The sequence below is a fragment of the Acipenser ruthenus genome, chromosome 21, assembly GCF_902713425.1.
Source record: "Acipenser ruthenus chromosome 21, fAciRut3.2 maternal haplotype, whole genome shotgun sequence".
Lineage (NCBI taxonomy): Eukaryota > Metazoa > Chordata > Actinopteri > Acipenseriformes > Acipenseridae > Acipenser > Acipenser ruthenus.
Genome location: NC_081209.1, coordinates 23,288,748 through 23,312,805, shown reverse-complemented (window position 1 = coordinate 23,312,805; position 24,058 = coordinate 23,288,748). Strand labels below are relative to the sequence as shown.

General features: G+C 37.9%; 1 protein-coding gene across 2 annotated transcripts in view; it reads right to left on the bottom strand.

The window, feature by feature from the left end:
- Positions 1-252: 252 nt before the first annotated feature.
- Positions 253-24,058, bottom strand: part of LOC117428027 (fibrillin-1-like) — a 72,849-nt gene continuing 49,043 nt past the window's right edge. For both annotated transcript variants that reach the window (XM_058995126.1, XM_058995127.1), the window contains exons 36-66: positions 23,631-23,753; positions 22,190-22,312; positions 21,507-21,674; positions 21,325-21,393; positions 20,793-20,918; positions 20,113-20,235; positions 19,619-19,777; positions 19,259-19,330; positions 18,657-18,782; positions 18,341-18,463; positions 17,589-17,714; positions 17,287-17,403; positions 16,973-17,098; positions 16,143-16,262; positions 15,620-15,745; positions 15,227-15,379; positions 14,998-15,063; positions 14,730-14,855; positions 14,450-14,569; positions 13,217-13,339; positions 12,481-12,612; positions 11,707-11,832; positions 11,188-11,394; positions 10,022-10,147; positions 8,624-8,746; positions 7,746-7,862; positions 5,533-5,661; positions 4,170-4,289; positions 2,493-2,724; positions 2,167-2,359; positions 253-1,583 (exon numbers count right to left, since the gene is read on the bottom strand). In XM_058995126.1, coding sequence (XP_058851109.1) covers positions 1,203-1,583; positions 2,167-2,359; positions 2,493-2,724; positions 4,170-4,289; positions 5,533-5,661; positions 7,746-7,862; positions 8,624-8,746; positions 10,022-10,147; positions 11,188-11,394; positions 11,707-11,832; positions 12,481-12,612; positions 13,217-13,339; positions 14,450-14,569; positions 14,730-14,855; positions 14,998-15,063; positions 15,227-15,379; positions 15,620-15,745; positions 16,143-16,262; positions 16,973-17,098; positions 17,287-17,403; positions 17,589-17,714; positions 18,341-18,463; positions 18,657-18,782; positions 19,259-19,330; positions 19,619-19,777; positions 20,113-20,235; positions 20,793-20,918; positions 21,325-21,393; positions 21,507-21,674; positions 22,190-22,312; positions 23,631-23,753 — 4,301 coding nt within the window. In that variant the 3' untranslated portion in view covers positions 253-1,202. The remainder of the gene's footprint in view (positions 1,584-2,166; positions 2,360-2,492; positions 2,725-4,169; positions 4,290-5,532; positions 5,662-7,745; positions 7,863-8,623; positions 8,747-10,021; positions 10,148-11,187; positions 11,395-11,706; positions 11,833-12,480; positions 12,613-13,216; positions 13,340-14,449; positions 14,570-14,729; positions 14,856-14,997; positions 15,064-15,226; positions 15,380-15,619; positions 15,746-16,142; positions 16,263-16,972; positions 17,099-17,286; positions 17,404-17,588; positions 17,715-18,340; positions 18,464-18,656; positions 18,783-19,258; positions 19,331-19,618; positions 19,778-20,112; positions 20,236-20,792; positions 20,919-21,324; positions 21,394-21,506; positions 21,675-22,189; positions 22,313-23,630; positions 23,754-24,058) is intronic.

Here is a 24,058-nt window from a genome sequence, read left to right as displayed (position 1 = left end):
TTCAAAGTGACTACTGGTCTGTGGTACAATTTACTTTCTCTTTAAAAATTACAATATGCCCCAAATCACTAGTGCTCCAATATTACTAGTCAAGAAAAATGATTAACTCAAGTGAGATTCTTCCCTATGACAGTGTTATGTTTGAGAATGGCACACTGTTGATTTGCCACACTTGACACTTGCAATACACCTTCTTCAAATACTTTTGTGGTGAACAAAAAACAACTGAAGTGAACAGAGCAGATCAACCTGTTAAACCAAAAATATGATTTTATTGTGATATTACTGACACTAAACCCTCATTGATGTGTACTGTGCAGATGTTGTCTTTAATGTCACCTTGTTGACAGCACTGATTGTCATCTGACTGCTGAGAACCTTTGTGGCCCTATGCTGGCCTCAGTGCATAATTTGGAAGGAAGTCACATATTTTGCATCATCAGGATGGTGTATACAAGTAAAAGAAGTAGTTGGTCGTTATAAGCACCATTACAAAACCCTAACATATAGGGTTTTCAGAAAACTAAAAATCTAGTTTACAAATGCTTCCATGATTAAAAAAGTAGCATGATTACAGTATAGACACACTTAATTTACATGTATTATAGGTATAACTGAGACAACTTTGGTTGGTCTGCAAAGTAATTGAAATATTTAGACTGAATAGTAATTGCATTCCGGCTACCAGTTTGTAAAATATTACAGTGCATTCATAAATCTAGGATGTCAACGTAACTAGCACCACTTAATATAATAAACTGCTGCTCTAGTAGTAGGGAGTCGGAAAATTGGAGAAGCAAAGTTACAGAAAAGTCCTTCAAGGCAGAGCAAAATCGTATACTTCTGCTGAACTGATGAAATGCCTCAGCATTGGTGCCTAGCAATAATAAGTCCCAGTAAAGTGTTTTAAGATTCAACATATCATTATACAACACAACACCTGCATCTTCTTAAAGAGGCTGAGCTTTATTCATACAAAGCCTGAGAAAGTGGTTGATTTTGGCTAGGGTTTGCATGCCGTACCTCATATATATTTTTAATTTTCTAATTTTTTTTTTATTCAACACGTAGCAGTGGTTGCTCATACTTCAAAGTAATAAGAGATTGTACCCATGATATGTAGAATCTGCTTGGGAATCAACAGCAACAGCTGAGCCTTTTCTTTGGCATAAGCAATGTCATATTCTTCTTCACTCGCCGAGTTAATGAAGAATAATTTGGATTTTCATTTTAAGGATGTCACCGAGCTCACCAGTGAGGTAGTCTTTGTCATGTTTATCCTCCAGATTGTCAAGTTCCTTCTTTTTATACAGCGGGACGCTGCTGATTTGTAACGAATAGGCTCCAGGTATGGGTTTCTTCTTGGTCAGGTGAAGATAGCTTATTCCTTCTTTCTGGTTGATTTTGAAGAAGCCGTCTTCGTTTCCAAAATCAATCAAGTATCGCACGTGGTTAGTCAGTGCGGTGAGCGCTGGTACCAGCTCCAGGATGTGGTCTTTTTTGTTCAGGTCAGTGATGTTCAAGCTGAAGACTAGAGGTTCTTCAATGTCTACACTGGCAAGGCTGATGCTCTCATTTTCATCCTGGAAATAGAAAGTAGAATCTACTTAATATGCCTGTACACTTACACGTGTGGCCTTTTTTCTTTTACCCCCATTCAGACAACTCACTTACTAAATATCTTGACATTCAGTGTGATACTTGAAATTGACAGTCACTACTGCAGAAAAACATTCTCAGGTAAAATTAAGAAAAAAACACACCACTCAGATGTTCTGCTTTGGCAGGAAACGGACATCTTTAAAAAAACAAAAAAAACAAACTGATTTCCTATTCTGGGATACCTAGATATTTTATGAACAAAATATTTGTTTGATTCCATTATTAATGTATTTTTCAGATTATGTGGAGATTATGTTTTTGTTATGTCAGGCCCCAATTCCCAAATCTTGAAAGATTTATTTTCAAATTGTGTTTGTATGAATAAAAAATTGATATTCTTCAAGATACAATTTGTCATTCTTATTGTATTCATAAAAAGACAGTTTGACAAAACAAAACAAAAAAAAACCTCAAGTTAAGCTTTTTGAATAGGGTGTCCTTATGGTGGCTAGGTTGGAACCCAGTCCCAGTGTGACATCGCAAAGAAAATCACAGGACAGTTACCTGCGAGTCGTTCTGAGATTCAGCTTCTGTTCCATTGGTGCTTCTGCGTTTCCTGCCCTTCTTGGGATAGCCATTAATCTTGCATTCATAGCAAGCTTCTGGTGAAAGTGAGTTGTCATCTGTATCTCCTCCCACTCCTTCTACTGCCAGTGCTTGGTCCCCATTTCCAAATCCGACTCCAGATACACAGTGCCTAAAAATATGTACAGATAGTTCTGATTCAAATTCACACATAACTCTTCAACGCAGTACATTTTAAAGGCCTTTAGAGCAGTTCTAATTCACCCTATAGTTTTCCAGTGCTAATAAGATGTGAGCAGTCTTACCCTTGTCCCACTCTGTAATAGCCAGTTGGACAGGCACAGAGGTAACCACCGTCAGTGTTGGAGCATCCATAGCTGCAGGGACTCTGAGAGGAAGCACACTCATTGACGTCATGGCATGCTCCGTGGAACTGTTCAAACTGGAATCCTGTGGGGCAGATACACCGGAAGCTTCCGAGCGTATTGTGGCAGGAGGCTCCTCCGCAAACCTGAGAGCTGAGGCATTCGTTTTCATCTGTGGGCAACAAATACTACAGTTTTTTATTTTTATTTTGGATTATGAATCCCGTGCATTTATAAGTCAAACTGTCAGTTACCGGTTGCTCAAGATTTCCAGTGTAACTTATCCTGAGTACAGATGTCATCCTGTGCACGGAACATAATAGAACCTAAGCCTCAGTCAACACACTCACAGTAGCTTGTTCCACCTACACAGTGTGCATTGTTTTAGTCAGTGAGTCACTACCTGAGAGAATCTTGAACCTATTAATTTAGTAATTGATTACAAATTGTTATGAACAGGGATAGCTCATTTACAACATATCATTTAGAGGAGCACGGGGTTCAGAGACTGCTGGGAGATAGTTCCTGGGACCTATACTAACATTTAACCATCGATATTATTTGGTAATGTGTATTTGCAGTTCTAAAGTGTACATAAACCTTATACATGAAGGTTACTTCTATTGACTTCTATTGACAATATGGCGATCAAATAAGGTAATTTTTGTAAAGTTCTAAAGAAACCCAGCTGCTGTAGAAGGTAATATATTTGGTTTATTTTGCATTCATGTTTTACAGTTTGCGACTTATATAATGAATTGATTTTTGGCACACTGTGGTAAAAACACATAACAATCCCAAAACACTTTTAATACATTTTGAACGTGTATCAAGCATCTATTCTCTAGACATTTTTTCTTTGAAGTCTTGTTTTGGTTTGCTATGTACTGTACTGGAATACTCTATGGGGAACATCTCTTTGATTCATGCGTTATGTGTCAGCACAGGCTTAATTAAGTCTCTTCATGTTACAAGTAAGGTTACACTTTTGACAACCGCTCACAATGCAGTCTTTTGGTTCCCATGCTTACAAAATGGATTAAGACCAGTTATGGATATGTCTAGACTGCCTGTCGAGGACTGTATAAAATGTCAGAAGTTTTAGTGAAGGTTAGTGCAATTAAAAGCAGAATCCTCCCCTTTACCAGGAAGTGCTGGGAGTTAAAGCAGTTTTATATTCTGTTAAGTGCACGTTCCAGAGTTTGCCAGTCCAAATCCTTCAACTCATTGTTATTTTTAACAGTCACTGAATATTAACAAAGCTGTTGTCACAGCTCTAATAGGTGTCAGGACTTTTTCTGGATACATTTACCCCCTTGTTAAATAGCCTGAACCTGGGAACAATAAAACCTGCTCAACCGCTGATAAAGAACAGCATTTGCATGCCTCAGTGCATTCCTAAGATGAAGCTCAACTACAACCATGAAAGGCGAAAGTTTATTTTTTTTTATTTCAGATCCTGGAACAGCATGTATTGACCAAATCTGAGCAGTGTATTTCATAAAATGATTCTGAAGAATGTATTAATTTCTACCTTATATTTTATAGCACCATAACACACAGAGCTCTCCCTCAAATACTTACACTAGATGGTTCTACTGATAAAAAGCTACTTGCCCACACACTGGTTCCACTGGTAATGCTGAAGATACCCTTGAGGGCAGCTGCATCGGTACCCTCCAATCATATTCTGACAACCATGCTGGCATCGATGGTTCCCGTCACACTCGTCCATATCTAAAAGAGAAGCCATGGTTACCAGAAGAGGCTGGAGACATGGTTAAAAACGAATGGATTAAAAGCCAAAAACAACATTGCACTGAAATAGGCTCAAAAAAAATATGTTACTATTTCTCAGTTATTACCAACCGCTGGTTCCTTCCAACTGAATTTTTTTTATTGTGTTATTCTTTTGGTTTACGTGTACTGCAGTCCATGAACCACCATTCCCCGATACTTAATACCACATAAAACTGTCAAGAGGGCATTCAAATTGTGTACCTTTACAAGATATTTGCTTCCTAAAACTTTTAAAACACACACCCACTAAACCAACAAAATCCTAAAAAAAAAACATTTAACTTACAGTCCTTTATAAAAGACACCCAAACTTATGACATGGTAATTTTGTAATGAAGACTGCTGTTAAAAATGTATAACACTGCAAGTCTTTGGCCAATGCCCTGCTGAGCATTTACTGCGAGCAATAAAGTTCACATCGGTTACAAAGTTTCAGCTGTCATGTGGGTGATTTTGGCAGAAGATGTAATAAGATCAGCAGGATTAGGACTATTCCCTAGCGGTGTTAGCTGGAGTCGGCTGTTTATTTATTTTTTTGACATAACATAAGTAGTACACTGAAAGCTTTCAGTCTGACCTGATGGCGATAACACCTTAGGAAAACAAATTCTCTCTTTTATGATTTTTAAACCTAACAATATTGACAATTATTTTATTCAGCCTTGTTGAACCACTCTACTACCATTAGAGCAGCAAGTCAGCAAAGCCAATCAACTGGATGCACCCCCAATAGACATTTGTAAAGTCCAGGATGAATGTATAGAAAGTGTATTGAAGCATAATGAAAGCACGCTAAAGCATTGGCAAACAATGCAAAGCATAGCTAAATATGGACAAGCATGTCAACCTTCTTATTATACAATACAGATTGACTTGTGAAGTATCTTATCACTCATACCGTCCATTAACCAGTTTGCAGCAGAAGATATCAATGACTGTCATTATTCAGCAAACATACTGGACACCCATTAGGCCTGTAGCTCTTTGGAACAATGGCAGAAAAAAAATGTGCCGGTGCAGTACAGGTTACTATCAAATCCTACTTCTTGAAGTTTAAAACACTGGACCATTAAGTAACACATCCTACTCTTGTCCAAAGCAAAAGGGGTGGGGAGACTTTATCCCCCCCTAGTGGGGGATTAGATGATGCATCTTTCCAAATAACTGCAGCATGCCGTACCTTCACAGTTCTGTCCATTTTGGTCCAGCAGATATCCACGCTGGCATTCACAGCTGAAGCTTCCTGGAGTATTCTGGCAGACTCCCTTTGCTCCGCACAGTCCAGCCTCCGACATGCATTCATTGTTATCTAGATAAATACAAAAATCCACACAAATAATCATATAAGTGTGTGTCTCCTATTATGACTAAGTGTGTGTTAAACTCAATAAGCTTCAATACTAAGTGTATTAATAACAAATCATACTGTACATACATACATACATACATGAACATATAAACAGTATTAACATTTTTAAAAACCGTGACTTATTGTACAGTAGTCCATTTGTTTTAAATGATTCAGCAGAGGTAGGGTATAAGTAAAGACTCTGATCAGGTTACTGATTTGGGTGTTTCCCTGCCTTGATTTTGGCACTCTCACCTAAAACACACTTCTTTAGGTTGCAAATTCATTTTCCAAATGTCTGTGCAGTATAGTATATCAAATCTGCTATGTCTCCCAATGTGAAAAGGAGCCTTCCAACTCACTTACGGACACATTCACGCTGCAACCTGGTGCAAACATTTAATCTGGCAGTATATTTTACTGTTTAAACAGTACAGGAGGCTGTGTGGTCCAGTGGTTAATGAAATGGGCTTGTAACCAGGAGGTCCCCGGTTCAAATCCCACCTCAGCCACTGACTCATTGTGTGACCCTGAGCAAGTCACTTAACCTCCTTGTGCTCCGTCTTTCGGGTGAGACGTAATCGTAAGTGACTCTGCAGCTGATGCATAGTTCACACACCCTAGTCTCTGTAAGTCGCCTTGGATAAAGGCGTCTGCTAAATAAACAAATAATAATAATAATAATAAACATCTGAAAATCAGATCCATTTCCCCTAATTAAATAATCCTGTGTTAAATTCTTCAGTGGAGACTAAATCACATTTTTGTGCTGATAAAAGGCTTCTTTGAAGCAAGCTATACAGAATGTATCTTCATTTTCGCAGGTTTGCATATTGCTCATTTTTTATTATTAAATATGATTCTTCTTGACAGTATGCCCATTTTCAACAAATCCATTTTTCTCAAGTTTCTTATAACCCTACTATAACTAGTCAGTTCAAAGCAGAAACATATTTAATCATAAAGATACTAAAGGAGCAGAGTCCCTTACTGGGATTTTCAGCAAATAAAAGTTACAAAATGAAAAGAAAAATGATACTTAAAAGACCTGAAATTAAACACCCAGTGGTTTTCCTTTTGAATAAATTACTGTTTTACACTTTGAAAGATCTGAAAGTAAAAAGCTTAGGAAAATGCTTCCATTGCAGTAGCATGCATGAACCACACAGATAAGCAGCAGCTAACAACTGGTAGTAATCCTGCTGGCTGCATATTCTACATGCCCACTCTCAACTAGTATAAGCTTCCAGGCTGTCAAGGAAACAAACAAGCAGGAAATTTAGAGAGTTATTTGAAGTTAATATTCAATTAAAAATGAAGCATGCACACACTACAAAGCCTTCTTCATACTTAATATGACCAGCTTTTTGCCTACATCTTACAATTAAAAGCCCTCAGTCATTCATTTGTTTACCTAATTTCAAGTGTTTAACAGTTAGGTCATGGGAGCTGTAGCACAATTTGGCAATGCTCTGTGTATCCATGGCAACAGACAGATCCATAACAAGGTTGCTATAACTACAAATGAGGCCAGCTAATTTTTGCCACTGTAGCATGTTGTGCAAATGTTCAGCTTTGATCGTTTTCCCTTATCTGAAAAGTTTACAGGAGCCAGCGAATGCATGGTTGCTGTTAAAACAAGTTTTAATATAACAGTTTTTTAGGATTTTCCCTCAATGTCCTCTGTTTGAACTCACTCTACAGTGATTCTTGCAGGCAGGAGTATTCTTGCTACAGCCTGCTATTAAACATACAGTGATCATCACAGCATAGAAGTGAAGAATTATGCTTGTTTTCACTTAACAGTATCCCAAAGTGACACCCTGATAAAGACCCCGAGAAGTAACAGGTATTGGGTGCTTGGTTCCCATGCAGACCCAGCTGGAAACATATGAAGGCAACCCTTGGATTTCTGTGACTGTTTTTCCATCTGACATGTGCAAATTACCAAAAGTACAGCGCAAGGGTGTCATATGGGTTAGGTTACAGTACATCAGCATGCATGACCCAGCCAGATGTACTATCTGAATGGGTTTTGTACTTACCGATGCATGCTGTGTGATGTTGCGTAAACCCAGGTGGGCATTTGCAAGTGAACCCCCCAATTGTGTTGACACACAGAAACTGACAATTGTGCTGTTTGGTTGAGCACTCGTCAAGGTCTGCAAAAAAAAAAAAATTCACAATTAGTGTATCAAATACAGCTGAAACACTTATCTTGTTTAATTTAATCAACTTAAAACCTGACAGGGACAGCTGGACTTTAGAGCACTGGGGAATGCCCCTGGATTGCATTAAGCACTTATTTCTACTGGCAATCCAGGGATGATGACATCATTTAAGCAGATTTACCAGAGCTGTAAAATGCTCTACAAAATCCAGTTTTGGCAAGCAGGTTATACGTTGATTAAATCAAACACTTGGTTTCTTATAGTTCAATTTTTGTATGTTTAATGAATACTGTTCTAATAAACCTCAAGGAGGGGAACCACCAGGCGTTTTGCAATTCCCTCGTTTTTGGTCACCAGTAAGTTGCTGTGCTGGAAATTCCCACAAATTATTTCCCTGAAGCAAATTCAATTATTATTTTTTTCTCTTATCAGACACAGCAAGCTATAATCTTTGTGCAATAAACAAGTATCTTGCCAAAGGAAAAATAAAGTGAACGCCAAGTGTAGCCACTGAAGTACTGCATGCTTTCTGAAGAGCAGGATATCAGGCAAATAGCCCAGCAACCCTGCTGCCAAATGTAAACCTTGAAATTTAGGTCACTTAAGCTGTCTAGAAAGGGACCTCTGACTGCAGTGTGCATCTTTATTATTAACCAGATTGGCAAAGCCAGTTCACAAGCTAAGCCAGTGTCCATAATGTTAAAACCACACAAGCCACACCTAATTGCTTGTTTAAAAAGGCAGTCAGTTACCTCTGCAACTCTTTCCATCTTCTTGGAGGATGTAGCCTCTTGGACAGGAGCACAGGTAGCTCCCTTCAATGTTTTTGCAGATGAAATTGCAAGGCTTCGGCGCTTGAACGCATTCGTCAAGATCTGCAATTTAGTCAAACGTTGTTTTACAGCATTGGTACATAAACAGTGACTACAGCTCATGATTTAGAGCGCATGTAATCCAATATAGATTTCATAATTCTTCAAATCTGTATTAAACCTGTATTAAAAAAAAATATAACCACGAAAGGTTCCCCTGTTTATAGCGAGCTGTCTGAAAAAATACTTGTGTAGAAGAGAACATTTCCATATGATTATACTGGAACACTATAGCCCCTCGAATGTACTAATTGTGCCAGCTTTGAATAACCAGACTGACTAAATACTGGATATAAAAGGGCAAGTATATACAATTGGCAGACACATATACAGTATTAATATGCAATGCTCTACAGTGCAATAGATTAAACAGATGCTCTCGGCATACATTTTCATAATTTTTTTTTTTTTTTGGGCTGCAATTTTCATCTAGCAGGCAACTGGCCCAGTATTTAACCAGTTAAAGATACCAGCCCCATTGTATGTATTAGGTGTATTAGGTCAGTAACTGACTCCCGCCCTGAAATTTGTTTCGAGCTGGGGGAGATTATTGTGCCCCTGGGATGCATTAACATTACTAGATGTACACTACCAGTGATATACAATGGTAGCCTGTTTTTTAAATATGATGGTGAATTTAAGATGGTGCCCATTAGCTAGATACACGTGAAGGTTACAGTTTTGTGATCATGAGTTGTGGCTACAGTCTTTTAACCTTTAATGAACAATTGTTCATGATTCTAATGGATTTATTTTACAAATACATTATGCTAACTGGTAGTTGAATGTTGCTTGGGTAATATTGTACTAGATCCTCTTGTTAACACCCTCCAGGATCTTAATTGGAGTTGCGTCAACATTGATGAGAAGGATACAACATTGATGAGAAGGATGCAACAATGATGAGAAGGATATAACATTGATGAGAAGGACTGAATGCCTAGAGATGAGCAGCCTTCTCCTAACCAGCCCATTCAATTGAGGACTAAGTAGGAGCAGAAACACTGTCAATGTTAGAAAGTGCTGAGAACATGTGCACATATTCTGAGCACAAAAATGGATCCCATTTTCTATAGATGATCCAGTACACATTGCACAGTATCGTCAGTACCCAGTACTGTAACTAAGCCAAGATACTGAGCAAAGAAACAGCAGTATTTTGAGCCAAGCTGGTTGGATTTCTATATAATAGTCTGGTCTGAACCCTGGAGATTGTAACAATGCTGAAGAGAATAGTCATTATTTCTGCCGGCATTCTAAATTAATTGAGGCACTTACCCACACAGCCAGTCCCTGTTAAATCTGTAGTATATCCAGATTTGCACAAGCAGCTATAGGATCCCATGTTATTTATACACTGTCCATTTTGACAAAGACCTCCTATGACACGGCACTCATCAATATCTGGAAATAAACACACGCAAAAAAACAACAACACATCAGTGTTTAGATTATGCAACAAATCAAAATCGACAATGTTTTCTTCCTGAATTTGAAACACTGTCTGTATGAAAATGTTATAATTTAAGGATTCAAAGTAATAAGTAACACACTTGGGTGCAATTTGGCAAATTCACATTCAATTACCTTTCAATACTGAACTGGTAATGAAGTTTTGTGTTACCACACAGCTCGCTTCATGATTGACTTCATTTTACTCTCATCTTTACTTTGCACGGCATTGCATTTAACAGTAATTTAAATATTCACAACTGTACAGAATTATACTGTACTTTCACCTTCCTTTCAATAGGACCCCCTAGAGGTGGGGCTTACCTAAACCTAAAAACCTAAAGGTCTTTTTCAATGTCTTTCTGTTCCTCGAAACGTTGAAACGCTTGTGTTTCTTTTAGTATTTCCTAACTTAACACGATCTAGTGTTTTATAGTTACAGATTTATTATTATTATTTTTTACATTTATTTAACTAGGACAGAACCCTTGAGATAAACATCTGATTTAAAAGGGATCCTGGTAAGAGAAGAAATAACATTATACAATCAATGGCAAAAAGAGACAAATCATTCAAACAGGACAAAAACACTTTAAACAATCATAAAAACAACCATACAAATTAAAACAATTCCAATTTACATGATCCTGGTCATAGTCAGTACTTAAAGGTATCGTAAAGAGGCCATTTTATGTTCGAAGGCAATTAATTCCAAAAATGAGATAATATCCAAAGGCACAATTTAGGGATTTTAAAAGTTGACACATCATTGTATATTAGTGCATAGGTTGTGTTACAGGTCTCTTAACAGAGATGTAGGGTAACTTGGAGCATTTCCAGTGTACACCTTTAATAAATCATAACACCAAACATAACATGTGTACAGTTATCCTCAGTGGCTTCTTCACACCATAGAAAGAGTGGTATAGTCAAACCCTTTTTCAAAAGAATTTGACTCATTTCAGAGTGTTTTATACTTATGGATGACCCACCTTTCCCATCGGTAGTGTATCCGGGCCCGAGCGGGCACATCTTTTTGAACTGTCCGGTACCAGGCAAGGGGCAGATCTCGCAGTTCGGACCCCAGCCACGCCCTCCGTCACAGCAGCACTCAGACTTGGTGACGGCGTTCTGGCTGCTAGATGTCATCTGGCAGAGACTCTGCAGGACCTCAGTGAAGCAAAACCCTTGCCGGTTGTCTGAAGAAAAGAAAATGAAAAAAACATGCAACTCTCTCTTCAAATATATCTTCTTATATCCTATTTTTTTTCTAGAAAGGTCTTTTCAGCAGTTGAGTTCATTCACAAAGACACCATTTTGACCCTGTCCTGCTGTGTGACTTTAAACAATCTTTACCTCAGCATGTCATTCTCAGATAGTTTTACTTCTATTTTTCTCCAGGTTATTATTATTTTATTTGGTATTCAGACAATACATTTCTTTACACATACTGGAGTTCTATAGCATGAATCACATGTGCACATTTTACTATGTCAATCCGTAAGCCTTACCAATGCATTCAGTCTCAGAGGAACTGGCACTAAACCCTTCATGGCATGAGCATCTGTAGCTGCCAACTGTGTTAATGCAGCGGCCGTTCTCACAGATGCCCGGTTTGGCTGTACATTCATTCTTATCTGCCCAAAAACAGTGACACAGTCAGACACAGTAATAAAGAGAAAGAAACCTAATGAGACCCCTGTGATAAATTAAAACACCTTTTCAATGCAAAACTGTTTTCAACATGACAGAATTGTAGTAATCTTGTCTGTTTTTATTACTCCTCACTTAACTGCATAGTTTTGCTAAATGAATTTGCAGCTGCAAACTATTTCAGAAACTTGCTTTATTTTTAGTGCCCCACCCCCAAAACTAAAATATGGCAAAAGCCCACATTAGCTTTTATGAATATAACCCCCTGTGTTTTTTTATTTTCCATTTCATTATTTTTTCCATTGATGACTCGTTACACTTTTTTTTGCAGTGCCAAAGACTTCTTGTCATGCTTTCCACTGCTAAAATAAAGGCTGTATGTAACAAAAAAACCCCAAAAAAAACCCCAAAAGGCACATTACAAGACAACCACTTTTTTTTCTGGTCACATACCTGTAGGTATCTGTTTGCACCTGGCTGGTGACTGAAATCTTGTGAGACTTTCTACTAATTTAATAGGCGCTTCACAAATGCAGTCGTTTGCAGTAATCAAAATTGTTGTTGATAATGAATTACTATTCATGGCAATAAACACCCTTCTGCACACTTTTGAATGCCAAATTCACACTCACCAATGCAGCCGTCTCCATTCGGCCTGCGCACATACCCAGGTGGGCAGATACACATGTAGAGTCCTATCAGGTTCTTGCAGAGCATCCCTCTGGACTCACAGTCATCAATTCCATCTTCACACTCATTTTGGTCTTAGAGAGAAAACATATATTGCAGTATTTATATGGAATGGACATTGATGCTGAATGACATACCTATTTAATGAGATTAAACTCGTTTGGGATATTGACAAATGTAAGGCACATATTAGACCACTCTATAATTAATGTATTTTTTCTTGGAACTTCTACACTTGTTAAACTGTGTTCTAGTACCACCGAAATACTCAGAGGGCAACTAAGTAGCCTGAGTGACATGATCAGACATCAAACGTTTACTGCGCCCCAAATAATCCATTCTTGTAGCTGTGTGCTGTTGCTCTTTGTCTTGTGCATAAAGTAGCTTTAGACAGTGTTTCAACATGCTACAGCACTACAGAATGCTAACCATTACATTTTATGGTCTGTGCCTCACCTAAACCCTCTCTCTCATTTTGGAATAGACAGGTGCAGAACATTCCTAGATCTCACGTACAATGCTTCATTTTGCAAAATGAAGGACAGTTTCATGCACAACAGTACAGTATAATTCATCCACTTCTATACTAGGGGTGTAAAAAAACAGCCATGGCATAGCAATCACTGAATTCACCTTTACCAGTGCAGGATTAGCATTATTCTTTTTTTCTATCCTCACCTTTGCACATTCTTTTATCTTCTCTGAGAACATAGCCCGCAGGACATTTGCACTCATATGAGCCCACAATGTTCACACAGCGAAAAGCACAGAGCAGGCGATTCTGAGCACATTCGTTCACATCTACATGAAAATAAATCAAAAGTTATTGTTAGTTATTGTTATCAAAATAAAAAATACCACCACAGAACATATTTGGTACAAGTTAGAAGTGAATTACTTACATGCAGCAGTCCAGATAAACGGCATATCTGCCGTTTTTACGCATTAAAAAATAATACGCACTAAATTTAAATTTAATGTGTAAAAATGTGCATAGCAATTATGCTGCACAGCTTGTCTGTCTCCCCTAAAACTTCCACTAACAACCACATCTCCCAGAATACAATGTCTTCAGTTACTAGGAAACTACACAAGAAAACCAACCCAACAACATTATCCAATCTCTGGCTAGCCCTGTTGTCTTTGCAGCCAATCACAGTAAGACTAAGAACATTTTGAAGCTACACTGGTTGAAGTGTAAACACCCCAGTCCAGCTACAAATCCAACTGGAACCATCATCAGAGGCAACCGCTAAAGAAAGGTGCCTATAATATTAAACACATTGTTACAGAACTTATGAATGCATTTCCTCATTTTATTTATCTGTATGGCTTAATATTGAAGTTTTAACATGTTCACTGAGTTTAAGAATTTAATGTTAAAATATAAGTAACGTAATTAATTTGCAGAGTCAGTGTGACACCTCGAAAAACATTGCGCTGAGCCGATAAAGAACCCTGTAGAACACACGCGTGATTATACAGTAGTTGAAAGTAACATTGCAGTTAAAATGCAAGGCTCTTTTTTAATGCCTACCCCATTACCATGAAAGATTGTACAGTATTTATCGAGATTACTCATGACTTCAAGGTAATGTTGCATTTTACCCCCTGAAAATAAATTGTACTCTCTCAGTGTTAAAATTAGAGGGTAAGTTACTCCCAGACCCAAAACCTTATCTGGAGCACTGTTTTCAAGTACATATTGTATAAACCGATATTGAAAATATTAGCTACGTAAGTATTGTAAAAACACCAACATGAAAATGTCACTGCTGCAAGTCGTAGCAGTAGCAAGCTTATTTGATGGTTTTGTCTCTTCAGCTAATCTTTGAGGTTGCAAACATGGAATTCTGTTATAGTGTGAAACTAAACATTTATATGAGACAAGAGATTTAAGCAGGCTTGTACCTTCACAGGACATCATGGGTCCAGGCTCAAAGCCCTCTTCACAGGCGCATTCGAAAGCTCCAATCACATTTGTGCATGTTCCATTGCCACAAGGATTACCCACAGAACACTCGTCAGTATCTGGTGCAAAAAGAAAACAACACAAGCAACCTTTGAAACCCCCTGTGAAATAATACAGCTATTTCTCTTGAGCTTTAGTCACTTGCAGATTTGTTTTTCAATGCCATATGACACCTATTGGCAAGCTTTCAGGGAGAAGTATTTTCTAGTAAACCCTCACCTTCACAGTTTATTCCACTGTAATCCAGACTAAATCCAAACGGACATTCACACCGGAAGGAGCCATCTGTATTAATGCACTGCCCATTTTTGCAGATACCTGGGTCTGATGAGCACTCGTCCAAATCTGGATTAAAAAAAAAGAAAAGGTTTGAAATAAAAAGAAATATGTAAAAAAAGAAAATGGTCCTGTTCCGATGTATACTCCTTTTTGAATTATATAACTTAGTTATATAAAATAATTCAGGACTGAAAGGGTTAATGCCTACCAACTCGGGAGTCCCCATGGTCAATATCGATGCCATACCCTCCTGGGCAGAGCAGAGCGAACGCCGCTACAAAGAAAAACAAAGCATACCGTTAAAGCACATCCTGCAGGTGGATTTCATATTTCAAATCCTTGCTCTTTTTTAAATCTTGTTTGCTTCCAGAGCAAAACACAGTTGCTATAGTTATTTGATGGCAGTGCCTGGTTTTTTTTGTTTTTTTTTAACTCACGTTCATTCTGTTTAGGGCAGATTTCACACGGGCTGCCCCAGCCCTCCCCTGGCATGGCACTACAGCAACACGCTGACTTTGTGGTGTTCTTGGCTTTGGTAGCAAAACACTTCCCGTTCTCAAACTTAGTAAAACAGAAGTTTACTCTTATATCTGTAGAAGAATTGCAAACAATTATAATTAAAAATTACATTATACAGCTGTATTACCGTCATTTTATAATTACACAAATGTATGTGTGGGTCGCATGCTATATCGATAATGCACAGTATACTTGGGTTATAGTATTCTATGTAGTAGGCAGGAGGCACAATATTAATTTAAGTATTGCCTCTCAGTAGTAAATACTGATCCAGGTATAACAATAATCAGAAAAATAAGCACAGGACTCACCATTACATCTTCTCCCAGTTGATGACAATTGGAAGCCTTCTGGACACTTGCATATAAAACTACCTTGAGTATTTGAGCAAGTGCCGAATACACAGATATCCGGACTCTCTGTGCATTCGTCAATATCTACAAGAATGAAATTAGCTTGTTAGGTAAGACAAATAAACACAAACCTGCGTAATGGGAGACTATTTTACTGCACTCCTGCTTGGAAAGTATAGTGGATTCTCTCAGTCATTCACTTTAAAATTGGACACTGTACATTTTGGATAAGAACACTACAACACTCCCAGCAATCACAGCAATGCAGACTTTAGCTGTTGAAAAAAGTACCATTAAAAAAATCAAATACACATTTATAATAATGTGTGCATCTTTCATCTAGGAAATTGTGAGACCTCTGAAGTGTTTGTTATGTTACTTAAGATAGGAAGCCACATCTTAGCAAAGTGTTACATACTATACAGAAATAAGAGAGTAAATCCATCCCTGTCCCCAACAGGAAAAAAAGTAGAGTGTATACCTTCACATCTCTCCTCTGTCAAGTAGTATCCAGGTGGGCAGATACATCTGTATGTCCCGTCCAAATTCTGACAGGTTCCAGGACCGCAAGTACCAGGATTCACCACACACTCATTGATATCTGATATTAAAATTGATTAAAAAAACACGACTTCAAATTGACTTAAAGTCTCAGCGATCCAAAATGAGCGATATTTTTGTGATTCACATATTTGTGTTGAATCAGTGAAAACATTTTTGTAAACCCTTAAGCACTGAGCTGGTTATGCAAACCAGAAAATGATTTTCTTGGAGACAAAAGCATTCTGGGAAAACAGTGGCGCTTTAAAAATAAATAAAGTGATACTTAGGAGTACACATTGTACCAATTACCATATACCATTGTAGAGCACAGAACATAAAGGTCTACATTTAAAACATGAAAGGTATTTTATTATTTACAATACATCTTTCTTACATCAGATACCTATATATACATAAACAACCATCAACACTTATCTTAACATAAAAATGTATCTTTACAAATGAACTAAATATATCGCATGTATCTTCTGATGCACAAGAGCGCCAAGTCTGATGCAGCAAACTCAGTTAGCAAGAAAAGGAATCCTTTTGAAAAAATAAACCATGGCACTTGCGTTTAGACAGGAATTTGTTTCTACAGCTGAACTAAGAACAAATATTTTCAGTCCAAACACAGTGAACTACCACTCCCTCCTCCTCCTCCTCCTCCAGTGTGCTGTTGCTCTTTTTCGATGATATGCTATCTATTACTGTTATTAAGAGGTGCTCTGTTCTTGTTATTACTGATAACAGCCCTTTAGCACTTACCAACACAGCTCCTGCCATCGGCGGTGAGTTCGTAGCCATCCTGGCACACACACACGAACGAGCCCACAGTGTTTATACAGTTGCCGTGCCTGCAGAGCCCCCTATTGGTTGAACACTCGTCCACATCTGAAAAACAAATGGCATGTACACTGTAGCCTGTTCCTATGGATAGACAATGATATATTACATGTTGCCTTTCACCATTGGCCCTGTTTGAATTTGAACAAGTATGTTACGTCACCGGAAAGTAAAAAACGTACGTGAACGGTTGCTATAATCAGGCCTTCATTAATCTGAGCTGTGATGTAACTTACCTATGCAGTCACTGTTGTGAGAAAGATCAAATCCAGGATAACACAGGCAGTTGTATGAGCCAACTGTATTTTTACATGTCCCATTGCCACACGGTTGCCGTTCGCATTCATCAACATCTGAAACACGCACAATGTCAGTTATTTTCTTCATATTAATCTTCATACTAAAATGTTTTCAAAGTAATATTCTTCACAACTTTTCTCCTGGGCACTTATATATATATAAACCTCTTCTGCTAACATTCCTAGAACGTTCTCTACTATATGGCCATGAACGATCATACTGTAGTTTTATTACCTACCTATACACATAGTTTGATCTGCAGTTGCTTTAAATCCATTATTGCAGATGCAACGGAAGCTTCCAACAATGTCAATACACTGCCCATGACTACATGCATTGGGCAATTCCAGACACTCATTGCGATCTGCAGGAGGAAAACAGAACAACTTGAATACTCTTTTCATTCAACTGCATCTCAATCATTAACACAATGCTGTTTCTGATTTAGCAAACGGTGTGGAAAATGTAAGAATGGCTTTAAATATTTATCAGCTAGCTTCACTCATACGGCATATCCGTTTGCTGCATTGTGTTCCATTTTTATATGCAACAAAGAAAGAACAGGAAGCAAAGCATACCCAGTATTAAAATGAAATCTTTTGGTCCATATTATAAGATTTTCCTGTCTGTACATGTGGTGTAGTTTTGATAAAGAGATTAAAACAAAAGGCTTGCTAACTCTGTACATAATCAGTCAAGTGGACTGTTTATTTTGTAATGTGCCTTTGTTTTTTAAATACATTTACACCTTTCCTCCTAATGCCCCACAAAACCATAAAGGAGCTTTAATTGAACATAGTGTAAGTAACCGACAGTAGATTGCCTTCAGAATAGTACAATTCAAAGTGTAATATACTGGAGTAGATTCTTCTTTTATAACACTGCAAGCTTTATGTGTGTTACCATTACTAGACCTAACTGTAGCATGTATAAAAGATATATGTCATGTGGGTAATTGGGGGTATAGAAAAGCTGCATTACTGAACATACCAATACACTGCCCAGTAGAAGTGAACCTGTAGCCTGGTTTACATTCACAGCGATAGCTGCCTGCCGTGTTCAGACAGTCTGCGTTCTGTTGACAAACTGGTCCATTCTGACATTCATCAATGTCTGAAATAAATCAATAAATAGATATGATAGCATTTACAATACGAACTTTAATACAAGACATTAAACCAAAAACATGCAAAAAAAACCCCACAAACAACAACAAATATAGCGATTACAATGAAGAATTGGCAGTTGGTGAATTATTTTACCAGACACGCAAAGGGCATTGTCATTTCTCAAGAACAAGACGTACCTTCGCAGATCAGTAATTTGTCGTTGTACACAAAGCCCACCGGGCATTCACACCTGAAGCTGCCAATCATGTTGATGCAGACTCCATTCTCACATACTCCTGGGATATCCCTGCATTCGTCAATGTCTGTGAAACGCAAGGAACTTTTAATGATCTAAACTGAGTCAGATCCAATCGATTGTCATTTAAACAAGAGACATCAGTAACACACACAAAGATATCACAAATGCATTGCAGCTGACAGTATCATGCAAGGCCAGAATGTAACCTACATCCCCAGTATGTACAACAGAATCTGCTTATGCATAACTGAAAGAAATTGCAAGATACAACTGTAAGAATGTGACTTAGTGAAGTTGACTTGAATTCAAAAATAATGAATGCGACTTATTTTAGATACAAGCAAACACAGTACATTTAAACAAACATGTTAAAATATATAACTGCTTACATGTTTATCTAGTATAAATCATTCAACTTACAGCTATACTGGCAAGATTAAAAGCCTTCTATTAAAAGCATTTTCAGCCTGGAGTAGGTCTTCCCAATTCTTGTATAAGTCTGTGTTTTTTTTATATCCTGTAAAACAGTAAAGGTCTTACCAACTGGCTGCCCTGTATAGATGTCAATTACAAATCCAGGTCTCTGGCTTCCACAGAGGATCGCAAACTCATCTGAGAATCAATTAAATCAATATTGGATTATGCATGTTTTCTAACCAATCAGACAGCAAAAACCTATACTGTATGTTTATTAGCCCATTAAACGTCAGAGTCAGAATCAGAAAGCTCTTTTTGAATAAACTTCTAGACATGATAGTAATAACAAGTATGGGTCACAGTGTTTATAGCTAAATAAAACAGGTTCTATGCTTCTTTCACAGACAAACATTTTTAGCGCAGCTTTATTCAGCTCTATAACATATCACTTTTCTATATGTTTAATAGTGTCTGTATACTTACTGGTGCTCGGTATAGGGCACTGTTCACAAGGCTTGTTCCAGGCACGTCCAATATTATAGGAGCAGCAACACATCTTCTTGGTCATATTGAACGGTAGCTCACCATCGCAAGTCCCATTGTCAGAATGAAAATTCCTGTAGCACAGACTCCTCCTCATATCTGAGGTTTAGCAAGAAAATATATTATGAGGGTTCAGATTACCAAACCACAAACATTTAAGGGATTATTAAAAAAAAAAAAAAAAAAAAAAAAAGCTTTTTCTTATGCTTTTCAACTTTCTAAATTCATAGATATGGTACATATCTTACATAGCATAAAAGGCATGTAAGCAGTTCTGGATAGCTTATATTAGGCAGCACCATTGTAAAAACAGCTCCCCATGCCATAGATGTAAGCCATCAAAAGACTGTGGTAAGGAATGTCCAAACCAAGTTTCCTGACATCTGAATGAGCGCCTTTGTGAGTGAGTGCTAAAGACTGAATGAAAATCTTACCCATACAGTTGTTTCCACCATTGACCTGCATGTAGTCTGGAGGGCAAATACAGGTATAGTTTCCGACTGTATTGTAACATGTTCCTGGACCACAGATACCAGGTGTTTCACATTCGTTAACATCTGTAAAATAGAGGAAGACAAGTTTATACCATTACATAATTATTAAAAAGGTCATGTATTGGCAAACAGTGTAGATAGTATGTCATGTGAGTCTCAGTACATGCAGTGGGTTGCCTCTGCAGCTGTAAAATGTGATGTCTTAATGTAAGCAAAAATAAGCAATACTGTTACTTTAATCTACAGTACGTGGCAGGATTATGTCAACTAATTAAATACAAAATTAAATGCCAAATTCATATTTTTTTCCTCCCTAAAAGGGCTGTTGATATTTGTTTGCTTTGAAACAGGTGTGTGTAAATGACATCACTGGAAGCATGTTTCCAGTACACTTGGGAAGATTACCGAACACAAAATAGAAAACTCTTCTTTCTGATTTAATCCACATATGACGTCAACCATGTGGCACCAGGCCATGCACGATTGCAAAAAAGAGTGCAAATATGCCAAATGCAGTCTAGGTATGTATTTTCAATGTCCTTGATAATCACAATAAACAAAAACCTAAATAAAACCCAAAGGATGCCTATAGCTAACAGTTAGTAAATTAAGATTCATACCATCGCAGACTCGTGTTTCTACATTTAGGTAAAAGCCAGGGGGACATTCACATTGGAAGCTTCCAAATGTGTTGATGCAATTTCCTCCTTGGCAAAGCCCCGGTAGCTCCTGACACTCATTGATATCTGCCACAGAGAACATGTGTTAGATTGAGGTCTTATATAAATACATTACAGCATGCTACATTATTGAGGAATCAATTATTGATACTTCCAGCTACATCTAAACGAGATATAGTTGGCTTGTAGAACTCATTTATAAGTGAAGCAGAAGGATGAGCAATGATCAATATACTGGGCAACCCTGAAAAAAGAACATTGGCCCTTTTCCACTTGACTTATACAAATGTTTAACAATAAACACTTTGATCAGTGTGAAATATGGCATAGGGGAAGCGGTGTCTACCTACAGTACCAACAGTGCATTAAGTACATACTAACATATATTTTTTTAGCAAACAAGTTTCAGTTTTATTTTTTCTGGGCCATCCTGTAATGAGAATTGGATATGTAATTTATACAAAAGACTTACCTTCAAGAATGACTGTGATGGGGTTGGGTCTGAAGCCTTCTCCACCCGGACATAATATTTTATAATGAGCTGTAAGGAATGTTGAATCCCATGTTACATGGCGTATTCACAAGCCTTTACCAGCATATATTCTAGATATAACACGTGTATTAAAATGAAATACAGAAATGTGACAGACTTACAAGAGTTAATGGGCGGGCACTGCTCACAAGGGTTGCCCCAAGCTTGACCCAACGAACAGCAACAAGAAGCCTTTGAAACGCCAACACCGATCTCATTAGAACAGGACAGAACATCAGACCCGTCTCCACGTGGCTGGAATTCCAGGTAACAATTGCCAGAACGTGTATCTACCAAAAACAACATGCTAATAGTAAGTAGATTACCACAGCACGCTATATGGATTTAATGGGCCGCTCTGGTAATTGCAATAGAAACTAGAAATTGTTCGGTTTAGAACATGTGTATTAGTTCATCCGTTTGTGATTCATTTATCCAGGACTACTCCCAGTATGAAATCACAACTCACTCCAACTCAGGCTGCTTTATTGTAACCTTGTATGTTACTGCTGCTGTTTTAACAAAAAAAAAGCTTAATTATGCACTTATAAAACTATAACATCCCAATCCCAATATGTTTTGTAATGGTTTATATACTTTTTAAACGCTCCATTGCTTTTTTTATGCAAGTTATAAAATCCAATACAGAAATAATATTGTTCGTCCCTTACAGGTTTTAACACGTTTGGCACAGACTTGTGTCGAACAATCGCTTGAATAGAATCCTGTTTAGAAGATGATTTCTTAATATGCATGGTGCCTCTAAATTACCGAGTGTCCTGAAAATGAAATGAGCAAATCTCACCCACGCAGCCAACCCGCGTAGGGTTGAGCTCAAAACCTGGAGGACAGTTGCAGCGGTAGCTGCCAGGGGTGTTAACACAAATTCCACTGATGCAAGTCGTCGGATCGGCGCACTCATTGACATCTGGAAAACAAAATGTGCAACACACCTATGAGAACGGGGGTCATCTGTATGAGTTCATGCACAGCTCCCAATTAAATAAGACTTCAAGACTTGAAATGTATTTGCTTACGATTGTAAGTCACCCTGGATAAGGGCGTCTGCTAAGAAATTAATAATAATAATAATAATAATTAAGAAAGGCTATTTCATCCTCACACGTGCGGAGAGGGCAAGGGGAGTGTGTGCCATAAAGCAGTGACTGTCAGCACTCATTGAGGGCTGACTAATTTACAATGACATCATTACTGGGGTGGGTGGGGCTGATGTCACAGTTTCCAGTCTAGCACAAGCTGAGCTAAGTGTGGTCATTAATCTCAGGCAGGAGCTGCCATCAACAAAGAAAGAATGACAGAATTCTTTGGAGCATTTAGTGCAAAGTGCCACCTGGGCAGGCTACGTTACTCAACAGTACCCGTAGATCACCGGCCTGTGCAAGCCCCTTCCAGTCAAATTTACTTACTTGAAGACTTTATCAAAGATGAAGGGGAGGGTCAACCACTTAACTGCAAAGGCGTACTAGAACCAAACAATAACTAGAAATGGGGATTTGTGTAGAAAAACAAAGCAGCCACAGAGGAATAATATAATGGCATGGCATCTCTAATCAAATGGTAAAAATGGGTGAAAAGTCTGTATAATTTAAACTTGCAGAGGTTTAAACAGTGTCAATGACAAGATCGTCAACACATTTAGCATGCAGTGTTTACATAACCTGTGCAAACATGAAACAACCTGAAAGGTTATTTGAGATACGAGTCACTGACAGTGTGGAGTGGCAGCTCTGTAAAATGACTGCCACAAAAGGATTCATTTTTCTTATGCGATCAGACTTCACCTAGAGAACCATAGATTATAGTTGTGTATAGACTATAAAGTCACTAGTGTTAAGGCTTTAACTCACATGACCACAATATGGCATCTAAATTAGGTCACAGGTCAAAGTGAAAGGTGCCGTTAGATTTTTCAGTCTCCATAACATTAAACATGTAAAGCTGTCATTTCAAACGGTTCCAAGATTTTAGCAGTTCAAAAGGAGGTTGGTGGCTGACTTATAAAACATGTAAGTTCTCCTCATTTGGATGGTTAACAACTCATAGCAAACTTCCTGTATTTACTGCATCACGTTTTCCTGTATTTACTGCAGCACTTCTCCACCATCTGATACAGCATTTTTAGAGGGATGTCCCATTATCTTCCCATATACTCATGCATTATCAGTTGGATATAATGAAGGAACACTGTTTGCTTATAAACTACAAGTTTTAAATAGTCTTTTTACCTGTACAGTTGCCACCAGTCCTGTCCAATTCATACCCTGTGTCACATTCACATCGAAACAGTCCTGGAATATTGTGACAGGTTCCATAGACACAGATATCAGGGAATGCACATTCATCAATATCTGTAGTAGAACACAGCATGTTAGTTTTATGATTACTGGCAAAATAAAAAAAAAACATACAAAGGCAATGGTCACAATAACCATTAGGAGGTCATTAACTCAGTGTCTGGAAATGCTGCATTGACTTCCACACAGGGATTGGGTGTGGAATGATCAAGTTAATGTTAAACTGTAAATAATATTTTCATCCATATTCAATAATATAAATAATGAGTCAACAAAATTAAATCCTAGAATGTGTATGAGTCTACAGGAACACCTTTTTATGATCTCTGGAGGTTAATGTGTTTACAGATATTAGAAGC